General features: G+C 44.2%; 1 protein-coding gene and 1 long non-coding RNA gene across 3 annotated transcripts in view; one reads left to right on the forward strand and one right to left on the reverse strand.

Annotated features, from left to right (window-relative positions):
* Positions 1-703: 703 nt before the first annotated feature.
* LOC125980630 (gap junction delta-2 protein) lies at positions 704-3,605 on the forward strand. Its single transcript, XM_049740003.1, has 2 exons — positions 704-1,157; positions 1,470-3,605. The coding sequence occupies exons 1-2, from the start codon at positions 1,087-1,089 to the stop codon at positions 2,377-2,379; spliced, it is 981 nt and encodes a 326-aa protein (XP_049595960.1). The 5' UTR covers positions 704-1,086; the 3' UTR covers positions 2,380-3,605.
* The window catches only part of LOC125980631 (uncharacterized), a 28,727-nt gene continuing 18,511 nt past the window's right edge, over positions 2,850-13,065 (reverse strand). For both annotated transcript variants that reach the window (XR_011088067.1, XR_007485694.2), the window contains one exon: positions 2,850-4,856. This is a non-coding gene — a long non-coding RNA (uncharacterized lncRNA). The remainder of the gene's footprint in view (positions 4,857-13,065) is intronic.

Genomic DNA, 13,065 nt, shown 5'->3' on the forward strand with positions numbered 1-13,065 from the left:
AAAAAATAGAGTGGCCTTTGTTCACGTGATTGGCGAATAACGGTTATTAAAGTTTTGAATTAGAAAAGATTAGAGCGAGCGGCGAGGATAAGCCACGGCGCCATGTTTCATTGAGGGAAAACACAGGTGGTCATGTGACTTGCCTAATCTCTTTTGGCACATTGATGGACAAAGCCCGACTATGATGATAATGATGATAAAAAACAAATTCAAAGGTTTAATATTATTACTGTCAAGTCAATGTTCAGTATTGCGATATAATTGCACTATAATTTATATAATTCATTATATATAATATAAATATATAATTTTTATAATTAATTTGCAGATCCGCCGGCGTGTAAAATCAAAAACATCAGTTCTAATCTGCCACCACGTAGATTAATGCCATACTTCATATTTTGACCCATTTTCATTAAAAATATATTTATAAAAATAAATTATAAACCATAATAAATAATGAATTAATTTTCCTACCATTGTGTAAAATGAAATTGTTTTTCATTGAATGATATGGAAAGAAAATGGCATAATTGGCCCTCATGCAGCACACTTAACTGTGCCTGCCTGGTGCATAAATTGCATTCTATGTTCAAGTGAAGTGAATTACTCCGAACCAGAAGCCCCACGCTTGCGCAAGGAGGAGGAGGAGGAGGAGGAGCAGGGAGGAAGAGGAGGTGGTGGGGGCAGTACTTAAAGGCGGATTAACGCTGGCAAAGACATTCAACGCGAGCTCCCCTCGGCGCGCACACCCGATGTGAGGACCGTGCACGTCGGAGGGCTTGCAAGTCAACCCCCTCCCCCTTACTCCCCCCCAACTTGCTGCCTTCACCACCACCACATGACGGGGGGCAACGTGGCGGCGGCGGTGAGGCGGTGGAAGCGCGCGGCACACGCAGCGGGACGCGCAGGCAGACAAAGAGACGCTCGGCGCGGCGGGATGCGCTCTGACGCCAGGCTTGGACTCTTTTTTGGGGGGAAGTAAAACACTCCAAAAAAGATCTTTTTTAATTTTTTTGGGAAGGGGGGGAAGCCTGCTGGACCACCACCACTTGTGCCCTCTTCTGCTCCTCCGGATGCTCAGAAATGGGGGAATGGACTATACTAGAGAGGCTCCTGGAGGCTGCTGTCCAGCAGCACTCTACTATGATAGGAAGGTAAGGCGAGAAGAAGGACCGGAGAGACCGCAGCAGCCTCCAGGATCGTCTTTAGCATGGTCCATAGTCCCCCAGCTTCTGTCTTGTGAACCACCCCTCCCACAGGACCCTGTCTGTGCCCCCCTTGGTCGTCTTCGTGCGTTTTGTGTTGTGGTTTGCACTATAGATGTTGAATTAGGGTTAGACGGTAAGACAGAAAAGTGTTTCAGCACTGGACAGCTCCCGTGCGCAAAAGGCACTCGACGTGCGCCGTTGTCCTCTCTAAAATGAGTTCACTTGTTTTCACTTGTTTTTTCCTCCTTATTGAAAAAGGATCCTGCTGACGGTGGTGGTGATCTTCCGCATCCTGATCGTGGCCATCGTCGGGGAGACGGTGTACGATGACGAGCAGACCATGTTCGTGTGCAACACGCTGCAGCCGGGCTGCAACCAGGCGTGCTACGACAAGGCGTTCCCCATCTCGCACATCCGCTACTGGGTCTTCCAGATCATCATGGTGTGCACGCCCAGCCTGTGCTTCATCACCTACTCGGTGCACCAGTCGGCCAAGCAGAAGGAGAGGCGCTACTCCACCGTCTACCTGACGCTGGACAAAGAGCCGGACTCGCTGCTGAAGCGCAGCATGCTCGGCGGCGGCGGCGGCGGAGGAGGGGGGGGCGGCATCGGCGGGGGCGACGACTCGGCCAAGAAGATCAAGAACACGGTGGTCAACGGCGTGGTGCTGCAAAACACCGACAACTCCACCAAGGAGTCCGAGCCCGACTGTCTGGAGGTGAAGGAGATGCCCAACTCGGCGGCCGCCAGAACTACAAAGTCCAAAATGAGGCGGCAGGAGGGCATCTCGCGCTTCTACATCATCCAGGTGGTGTTCCGCAACGCGCTGGAGATCGGCTTCCTGGTGGGCCAGTACTTCCTGTACGGCTTCAACGTGCCCTCCGTTTACGAGTGCGACCGCTACCCGTGCATCAAGGACGTCGAGTGCTACGTGTCGCGGCCCACCGAGAAGACCGTCTTCCTGGTCTTCATGTTCGCCGTCAGCGGCTTCTGCGTGGTGCTCAACCTGGCCGAGCTCAATCACCTGGGCTGGCGCAAGATCAAGACGGCCGTGCGCGGCGTGCAGGCCCGCCGGAAGTCCATCTACGAAATCCGGAACAAAGACCTGCCGCGGATGAGCGTGCCCAATTTCGGGCGCACGCAGTCCAGCGACTCGGCTTACGTCTAAAGAGGACAGCAACCCCCCCCCCCCCCCCCCAACACACACACAACCCTCCTCCTTGCTCCAGCCATCCTCCTTGCGCGTTTGGAACTTCTGACTATTACGCACGCCTGAATACGTGTCACGACTTTTCACCAGTGGGCAAGTTTGCTTTTCCCTTTTCTTTCCATAAATTCCATGCTTGGATTACTAACGCGTGTGCCGGCTTGCTAAATTATGCTTATGATTGCACAGAGGCATCTTTTGGAGTTTGTACTCCGTCAGAGCAACCATGTGTCTACTACACACACACACACACTGGACAATTCATTAGGTACACCTGTGGTCATGGGAATACATTTTTTAAAGGAACATACTTTTGAGTGGTGGTGATGGCAACCAAAGCCACAATATGCTCATTAAATTGCTTTGGGTGTGCCCTCTTGAAAATGCACTGAAAAGAGGAAAACACCTAAAAGCTTAATCCAAAAATGTGCTTTTTCTTCCCACTTCATCTCTATCTGTAGTTAAACGGCACCAGTAAAAAGGACACTAATAGATCCATATCCATATATGAATATATAAACATATTTTTTGTTGCCTGTGTCACACCACTTGACCTTAAACATAAGAGCCGCTCCATTGCTTACTTCTATCAACCGTTGCTGCAAACGCAAACGTCTGTGACTTCACCTTCATGTCTTTTTTTTGTTGTTGTGTAGGACACACCAAAGCGCCCACAGATTTTTATGATTCTCTTTTTTTCCCGCTTTTTTTGTGTAATCAAGTGCCATACTTGTATATAGACATGACATAAATGTATACATATATAAAATATAAATATATATAAAATATAAATGTATATATATATATCTATATATATATACTATATATAGATATATAAAATATAAAAATATTCACCATCAATGAGAAGCTTATTTCCCCTGCTTGGACGCTAATGGCCATTTTTTTAAAAATGCATTTATTGTGATTTCAATGAATAAAAAAGTGCATATGGACAGCTTTCTTCCAACTATGGGAAAATGAAGAATTTTTTTTTTAAATGCCCCCTCCCATACACAGCTCCAAATAAGAAAAATAGCACAAATTGACATTTTTTTTAATTAAAATAAAAAAAATGCTCTGGTGCTACAGTTTTGCTTTGATTTTCAAAGAATGGTTTGAAAATGTATCCAAAAAGACATCCGAATAAGGAATGACGAGCAAATAAAAAGTGGGATTCATGTACACTACCAGTGTGTGAAGCGCAGGGTTTTTCTTTCTTTGTGCGATGGCTGGCTTACTGTATGCATTTGTGTGCGTGTGTGTGTGTGTGTGTGTCGTTGGCGCAGTAGCCACGCCCACTCCACTGCGGGACACACCTTTTACACGGGTGGTGCCGCATCACTGATGCATTTTGTGTATGCAGCGGACACAAAATTAGGTACGCCTGAGCCCTCGAATGTGATTTAAGATTTGCCTTTAAAATCATGAGGTCACTTTTGACTGACACTATGGGGGAAATTTTTCATTTGATAAATACTGCATCATACTTTTGGGTGCTCTATTTCTCTGCACACAAGAAAAATATATACCTTCCACATGTGGCAACTGTAATTATTTCAGCTCAGAGATGCAATTTTGTACACATGGACATTAAAGAGTTAATGGCTGAACCCCATTTGAACTCTGTTGCTAACCAAAACAGCAGCAAGATAGTTAAGTAGTATCTCATATTTGTCAAACAGCGAATTACCGATCTTACATTAGGTGGAGGCGAGGTCTGTTGTGACTGTTAATGTTCCAGCTGTCATGTGGTTGACCTTCAAAGTTTGTCACAGATTTTTATTTGATAATTAATTGATTGAGTAATTGATTGATTGATTTTTTTCAAGGAAAATTTTCAAAATTTTGTATGCCCAACAAGTTTGTGTGTCGTTTTTAGCATGTTTAACTGTTGGACATTTTCTACGCATTTGATTCAGTGATTCTTTAACATACCACAAGGGGGCATAACACTAGTTGCATGCAAATTTATTAAAAAAATACATTATTTATAATAGAGCGTTTTAAATGAGTCTAAAAATAACTAACTTTAAGTAACGCTTATTTTATATTATCTGTAATTTATTTTGAAAGGATTTTTTTTTTTAAATGTTCTGCTATATTATGCTTCTTAATTCTTCGAATGCATTAATGTCCCAATTTGGAATTTGGCCCTCAGCCCAGAAATGAGCATCAGCCCATTTTTGGTCCACTCGCCTCCACCTTTCACCTCTCATTTGCGAGAGGAGCGAGCCGGGATTGATGAGGAGAAGGTTTGCTCCCTGAAGGTCAACAGCGGACGAGAAGAGGAAAAACAGAGGAAGGGCTGGCCCTCCTTCGGGATAAAACAGAAAAAGAAAAAAAAAAAGATACTTGCCAAGTCCTCTCGCCAGCGTGACTCTGCAAAGTTAGGAGAATTTGAGTGGCAGCACAGGAAGCTCTTTCCTCAACTTGAAAAACTAAAGAAAAAAGAGAAAGAAAAAAAAAAAAAGAACTTTGATGTTACACACTCTTGTTGCTCACAGTTTACAAGTGTGACAAAATGGAGGAGCAATCAGCCTCCATCACCATGACAAGTGGAGAGCCGGTATGCATTTTGACGCCTTTAGATCCGGTGGTAGCGTTCCTTGGCTCGCCTCTCAAACGTCAGGCCGAGTGGCAGAAATAATTGGGCTGTGGCGCAATGCGATTAGGCACGCTGCTATGCATTTTTTTTTTTTTTTTTTTACATTATGCAGTACTTGGCACGGATCACACAGACTACCTGAACTCACATTTGACTCACTTCATTAGTGACGCTTACGCACCCAACCTAATTGCACTAATCTTATTTTTAGATTTTCACATCAGTGTGAACGTGCATATCAAAAGTCTACACACCCCTGTTCAACCCCCGATCGTATCATAAAAATATTGACGTCCAAAGTGACTTTCAGAAGGCATTAACATTGCATGACAATCGTAGTGGATTTTTCAGGTGGTCCTAATAATCGCCTCAGCGGCAGTGAGCCACCGTGACAACTGCACTAGAGGCCAGCGAGCTATTTTAGGAGCAAAAACCACATCCCGCTTTTAGAATATGTAATTCAAATTCTACACAGACAAAAGAGAGGATTTGGATGCACACATATGTTGTGGGGGTGACGCCATGGTACACCGATGTGGATGTGAACATGGCTTAGTGGCTCTGCAAGACAATCTAATCCGACGTAAATGGACAGCGCCAGGAATACATTTGCGATCAAACTAGGAATGTGCAAGTCAGCGTTTTTGCCCATCAGTGGTCGCTCCACGACGTTGGATTGTATGGACACCGTATTTCCAATCATTTGAATGATGGCTTCAAGGACAAAAGGGAGATTTTCGGTTTTGGTGTTCCCGTTTAGAGCACATGACAGAAGGGTTTGAGTATGGGGGGTGGCAAATATTACTCAGTGGCATTGACAGATTGCTCTACCTGATAGAAGATTAATTTCTCATCTATTTTTTAAAAAATGTGACCCCGCCCCGAGGGATTAAGAACATTAGCGGATTATACGCAGATTTGGCAAAAGCACAGGTTCACTGTGGGATGGTCTACACCTGGACGAGGACACGATGGACCCAAACAAAAAATTTGGATCTGATGACACTCAGATTTGATTATTTTTCTCAATGGTCCATCAGCTCAGGGTCACATTGAACACATATTAAAAGTAATATTTGGTCTCCCTGTGCATTTGAGTCAACAAACATTGTGTCGTTTGTGAAGTCGAACATTTTGACTTGGTGTCTTGGCTCTCATTAGATTACATTGTCATGCGGCACCCCGGTCGCCATAAACAAACAAAAACAATTTCCTTCCAGTAACAATGCTCATTTCGCCGCAGAAGTGACAGTTCATTCCGACGCCTACTTTGTACGCCCGCCTGCCTCGGTCCACCGATTCCCGCCCTCCGCGGCGCCTAATAGCCTCGTACGAGACACGGCTCCATTGTTTCTGATTAATGTTTAGGTTTTGCACCATTACGCGACCAATAAAAATCAACGGCTGGCAGGCCTTAATCAGACGCAGGGAACATTGGCAGGACAATTGGACTTGATATGGAGCAGCGGGAAAGACGGAGGAGACACAAGTATTGATATTCATTTAAGGGCCGGCCGGTACGCTAAAATACACTCTCGTACAGCCCGAGAATATGAATCACCGCAATGTGCCACAGAGGCTCGGAGAAAATTGACATCCTGTGAGCAATGTGTAGAAGGGGAATTAAAAAAAAAAAAAAAAGAATATATACAGGAAATAAGAGACATATCACAACATTTTTTTTGTGCAAATCCTGCGGGAATTGTAAGATTACACAATGTGGGATGGTGTCATTGTGTGTGCTTCATCATCTAATCTATCTGCCTGCGCTTTACCTTTGGACTCTGTTTGAACCAGATACATTTCCACAGGCTGCCACTGATCCAACATTTTTTTTTTCTGGCTTCTGAATCTACCTCACATCTTTCTTGCTCTGTTTTCTTTTCTGCAGTCTGTTGCTCTTCTCACCTTTTCTTCCACCTAAAGCTTCTTGTCTCATTGTGATGCTTTCACCAAACGGTGCAGCTCAAAGGGGTTTTATTGATGCCACATTTTATGATTTTCAAGGGACCAGCTTTGAAGCAAAAGTGATACATTGAGGCTGTGTGTTTGCTTGTTGCTTTTGCTTGCACTTTCAATTTGAAATAATGTCTTGTTTTTGCGGGTGGGAATTTGGATAGAAATGATTAAAAATGTGATTCATCAATTTATAATAAAAAATAATCATTAGTGAGCAGGTCTAAAATTGAAAAATGTGTAACCCTAACCCACCCTAACCCTGAGACAGCTGCTAAAAAGGTAATTTTCTTTCCAAACTGCAGACAAACCAAGAAAACCAATATAGCGACATGCGGAGTCCCCCTAGGGTCTGTTCTATGTCCTCAATTGTTCGACACTCAGACAGTGAGGAACAAAAATATCTTTGTCAATGCGGATGACACGCAGTTCACCATTTCGAAACCCTTGGGGAAATCTTCTCCCATTCAAATGCTGAATAAGCGCATGGAACAAATCTTTCAACGGAAACGCCAAAATTATCTCAATTGACAAAGATAAAATGAAAACAGATACCAGATTTCACTTGGTCGATTTAAGTCTGTTTTGCGTCCTGAACTTAATATGAGAATGTTAGCCATTATGTTTATATATATTTTTTAAAGTCTATTTCCGGAAAACTGCAGCGCATCGTTAATGGCCAGCACTAGCTTTGTCACACAAACAATCGCAATAGCGTGCTAATGTGTAGCATTATCCCGAGATGACCCACAATTGAACACAGTCGTCGTTGCCAGGGTTCCTTTGATTTAGTGTCTGAAAAAATAAAAAATAGCAACTACAAAATCAGAAACGAGGGTTGCTTCAGCAAGGCGTTAATTAGAGTGAGAAATCTCCCCACAACCAAAACGCGAGCTCACACGCATTCGAGTTCGGTAATAAGGTGTGCCAAGAGGCGTCACAGCCAAGAGGCTGTGAGAACATCGCAGCGGACGAGCAGATGAAACGCCTTTGCACATCTTGGCGTCTTGGAATTGACAACCATAAGCTCGATGGAGGATGCAGTAAACGCATATTAGCTTTGGGAAGGTAATTAGTAGCATTGTTAGCATATTTATACTGTTAGCGTATTGGGGACGACACGACTAAGTGACAAATAAGGGGCAATGGTTGGGATTAGTTAGTTTGTCCGTGCGAGGAGAGACAAGTCGAAGCTCATTATGCAGCTTTCGACCAATCCAGCGTTGGCTGCTGATGTAGTGGAATCCTTAAAGAAAGGCCTTATTGGTATTCTAGGATCAATAGCAAATTGCTCTGTTAACAGATGGCTGGCACTACCTGCCGAAGGGGCATTTTCTAATGACACTTTTTTTTTTTTTTTTACTCTTCTAGTTGGCACTCGCTGTTCAAAATTGGGCTGAAAGCACGCTGACTTGGCATTTCATAAACACATTTATTACAACAGTGCCATCTAGAGGAAATGAATATACGCAACTGGTTCATGAAGCAAATTTGAAGCTTCATTTTTTGGGCTTCCTCTGTTGACTTTATCATTGGGCTGCGGCTTGCCTATGTTGTTTATATGAAAGCATCAAAATAAACGATGACGTAACCGTGACCCAATGAGCCATTCAGCTTAGGTCATCATCCAAAGTCATGCTGACTTCATTCATCATTAATTAACCGCAGTGGTGAAGTTGCTATCATGATCGGGCAATCTGAGTCACACATTACAACTCAACTGGGTCACCAAATGACCTCTAAACAAAATGTTGCTATGTATATTTTCCACTCTCTTGGTTTATCTTCCATACGTGAAAAAAATAAATAAATACAGAGCGATTCTGGAAGCACTCACATGGCCCGAGGAGGCACAACTGGAGACAAGCTGTTCTCCCTCTAAACACAGATTTGGGCGCACATGACTCAAGCAAGCAAGCGAGCAGCTTTGGCCCGCAGTCGTGCCCTGCGGCAGCAGCAGCAGCAGCGCTTGTGCAGAGCCAGACTTGGCGTTTTAAGCACACATGCGCGGAGCCATCGTTTGAACCCAGCCACAGTCACACATGGAGACCAACGATTGGCGTGGCCTCAGAACTGTGATGTGCTAGCCGCCGTGCCACCCGCTAATCCTGATGGATTAGAATCGGGAAAACAATAAGACCACGGCAGCCAAAAAAGAAGAAATCACTTTCAATTTTTCAAAGTTTTGGAAGCACGCTCGGGATTGTCATCCGATTGAAACAGGGTGTGAAATTTCTCCTCAAACATTCATGCAGATGACATCAGCGCTGCGCCGTGAGTCAACATGAGATCACAACAGAGCCAAGGCGGGGAGCACGCCGAGCGGAAGGAAACAAACGACACCTGAAGGAGGCTCGGCTCCTCACTGGCAAAACATGAGCTCACCGGGCAGGGATGTCACCATTAGAAGGGCGACTTTGGAGCAATCCCTGGCTTGCCTCCTCGCCGCCGTCCTCAGCGGCAGACGTTCAAGCCGCATTGAGTATTTGATAAATCATGCAGTGTTTACTACAGCGGCGAGCGAGCCAAATCCCCGAAAACGTTTGGCATGAGCCGCAAACTGCATAATTCATCAAAATGGAGGTAGACCGCTTTGTCTCCAAAAAAAAAAAAAAAGGTAGACTGGCTTAATAGTTTTCTCGAATCTAGGGGCTTAACTTTATGCCCCGAATTAGCGTTGAGTACTTTCAAATCTATTTGTTTCATTCCAAAGCTTTGAAAATTTGCCTGAAGCCATTTTGAACAAAACACAAAATGACTCGGTGAGGGTGACTCTCCTGACACCATGAATCAGCACTTTTTGGGTCGAGCTGAGGTCAGCATGAATGTCCAGGAGAATTCCGTCCATCAAATCTCTCTTGAGATGGGCGTGTTGATCTCCCACGTCACCAGCGTGTCAAACAACAAGCTTATCAAAGCATCAGCAACCTCTCTCGCCGTTTTCTGTCACTTCAGAGGCCAAAGTGGGGTGTGGGAGAAAAGACCGGGGTCATGGGGTCATGTCAGGCCTGAGGGTGGCCTCTCAGCAATTTTTGTTGAATATATATATTTTTTTTGGACCAGCAAAAATAAATGACAGTGAGGATTTAACTTGACACCAAAATCAATGTGAATGTAAAATGGGCAAAGTATGACAAAAAAAGATGTATGAGCGGTTAAAAGAGCCGTCAGGTCAGAGCAGAGGCAGAAAATGGAGCCGGCCTAACGTCGGCGTCATTATAAATGGCTCTCTTGATTACGGCTGATAAAACTTAAGCTGCCGTCGCTTAATGGGATTGCGGAGAGGCTGAGTGCTTGCCAATTTGGCTGTGTTATGCAACAGGCAAGTCACTTCATACCTGCGGCAGGTTGTCATGGCAGCCATTTTGTAAGCCTTGTCTCCACTTAACACGTGTTCCCTCCTTCCATTTTCCCTTTGCCTGTTTGTGCACCTGCTCAAGATTAAAGCGCCGTCGGCTACTTTTTGATTTTGGCGGCGCCTGTTTAATTAGACAGGATGAGGGATGACAAACACTTCAAATTGATAACGACATTGTGACAGTTTTCAAGCGACCATTTGGGAAAACCTTTGTACGTTGTGACAGATTCCACAGAGCGCGTCCGGCGTCCTTTGCGCTCTCACATCCTAAATGCACTCGTTGGTATTCTACGCGCCGCCGTTTGTTTTCGGCATAATGCGGGAATGTCATTCGGCGCCACGCGTCTTCCTCAAACATTACCATACAAATAAAAGCTCGGGAACAAGAGGGGGGGGGGGGGGGGGCAGGAAGCAGGAGGAGGTTGAATTTATGGGGCGCAGTCATTGGAGAGGCAGCAAAGTGAATTTTACACACCAGCAACCTGGTAATGAGGATAATAAAGGCAATAAAATGCTGCCCCTTTACTAACACGTGAGATATGGATTGGTCTAAATTGACATCATAAATAATTCTCCTTCATTGGTTGTGGGGGAGATTAAATATACATTGTGCACGCATGTGTGTGTGTGTTTTTAAGTTTGCATCGAGGGTTCAAAAGTTCATCCTGAGCCATTAATGAAACTCGCAATGACTCGGTGGCTTAGTAATAGTTGCAGAGGCTTGGAGAGATATGCTCATGTAAAAAAAAAAAAAAAAATGTAAATATTCTTGTCAGCAAGCGTTGTCATGCTAAAATGTACTACACGGAATGTTCAGAAAAGTGGCTTGACAAGACATGATCAAGGTGCAGATTCAACGGGATTATTTTTGTCCAAAAATCGCAAAACAACCACAACAACAACACAATATCTCCCTCTTGTCATTGTGGCTTGAAAACGGATGGCAATGAAAGGCGACGCGATGGCTATTGTTTCGAAAAGCAGATTATGTGTGACTTTGGGGGGGGGGGAGTGCAACACATGGCCGACGCTCTCAAAGATGACACTGTTAATCTCTTCTCTGTACCGAGGAATGCAGCGCTTTAAAAAGAAAAGTGAAGAGCGAAGTGGAGGATGAAACCTTTGTGAGGCACTTTGTCATGTTTATACTTAATACTAATCAAAGCCTCTCTAAAGGCAATTCAACTTCCATATAAACAACAATTAAAGCCTTTAAAAGGCAATGAACTTTTTTTTTTTTATTTGCATATCTGCAGAGTCGGTGTATGGCAACACGTTTATCTTTATTCCGAGCACATCCCTCCTAAATCCGCTTGGCTCACTCCGTTATTGAACCGTCATTGGCTTTGTTTTTGCTAGCAAACTCCCCTTTTTTTCTTTTTCCTCGCCCCCTCCCCCCTTCTCTCTAAAATCATGGCCCATTTATTCTAACCCAATTATTATCGAAGGCTGGCTGAGCTGAGTGATAGACGTGAGCTCGTCCAAGCACACACCGGCGGCATTAGAAATCATCCCGATTCATGACCAGTGACGAGGTGACTAATTAACACGGCGTAGAATGTAAATGGCTCGGGCGGGACAGTTTGTGGCGCGTTTCGACACGGCTTGTTGGTCGCCATTACAGAGACAATGTGTAATTCTTGTCTAATGGAGAGGAAGTGGACCATCATTAACCCCGGTTAGTCCAACCCTGAGCTGCATGAGCAGAACCTTAAGTGTCAGGAGGATAAAAAAAATTAGATGTACAAATAAAATTTAAAAAAACAAAGCATTTAAGGCACAACATTTGAATTGTTTTTAATGAAAAACAATAATTTAATAAAATGGTAGGGGTAAGGGGCTAATAAATAATTGTGCAAAGCAAATCCTGCCTAGCAACAACGCAACCAATGAGTGTATCTTGATATAGACGCCGCATGCTGCTTCACCCGACTAAAATTGGATTAAGGTCGTCCGTGTTGTCCGCACTCCACCTTACCTCAGATAACTCTTGACAAGTGTGAGTATTTGATGCGTGGCGGGTCGGATCAGAGTCTCTACGCTCTGTAATGTAGGTGAGGGAAGGGGAGGAGATTACAGGGGGAGGGTGCGAGGTGCAACATGGTTTTGACAGCATTGGTGTGCCAAGCTCACTCCTCCAGACTGGAAGCACTGCCTGCATGTCAATGAGCAGAGAAGCTGGGGTCTCTTGTCTCACACACACTGGCTGCCATCTGCACCCTGAATGGGGAAGTGTGCATGTGTGTGTGTGTACTTCAGAGGATGGGCTGCAGTTAACCCAGCCTGTCTCACAACCTTTGAGAAGCAGACAGATCATGGGGGGGGTTCTATTTTTAGACGTGCAATGGGGGAATGGATAAACGTGTGTGTGCGAGTGTGTGTGTTTGATTGCAAGGGGTGAGCATGATGCGCCGAGATAGCCTTTTGAAAAACAAGGTCGCCGAGGAGGCACGTGTTTGCAAAAATTGAGTATGTTGAAAATAGTCCCAATTTAAAGGCCTCGAAAAATGCATTTAAGGAAAAAAAAAATTAAAAATAAATAATATAAAAATAAAAAATATAATACAAATTAAAGCATTAAAATAAAAATATGTTAAGTCCACTATAAAGTTGATTAAATTGCCGTAAAGGGAGTTGAATCCCCATTTTAAAAGGAGAGAGAGAATTTAAGCTCCGCCCCCTCAAAAAGATAAGTTGGCATACAAACAATAAGAAGTAAAGCATGTGT

Source organism: Syngnathus scovelli, chromosome 14 (assembly GCF_024217435.2).
Source record: "Syngnathus scovelli strain Florida chromosome 14, RoL_Ssco_1.2, whole genome shotgun sequence".
Classification (NCBI taxonomy): domain Eukaryota; kingdom Metazoa; phylum Chordata; class Actinopteri; order Syngnathiformes; family Syngnathidae; genus Syngnathus; species Syngnathus scovelli.

Coding starts and splice junctions, on each gene's coding strand:
- LOC125980630 (XM_049740003.1), top strand. CDS start 1,087: ATGGGGGAATGGACTATACTAGAGAGGCTCCTGGAGGCTGCTGTCCAG. Junction 1,158..1,469: donor CACTCTACTATGATAGGAAG/GTAAGGCGAGAA, acceptor TTATTGAAAAAG/GATCCTGCTGACGGTGGTGG.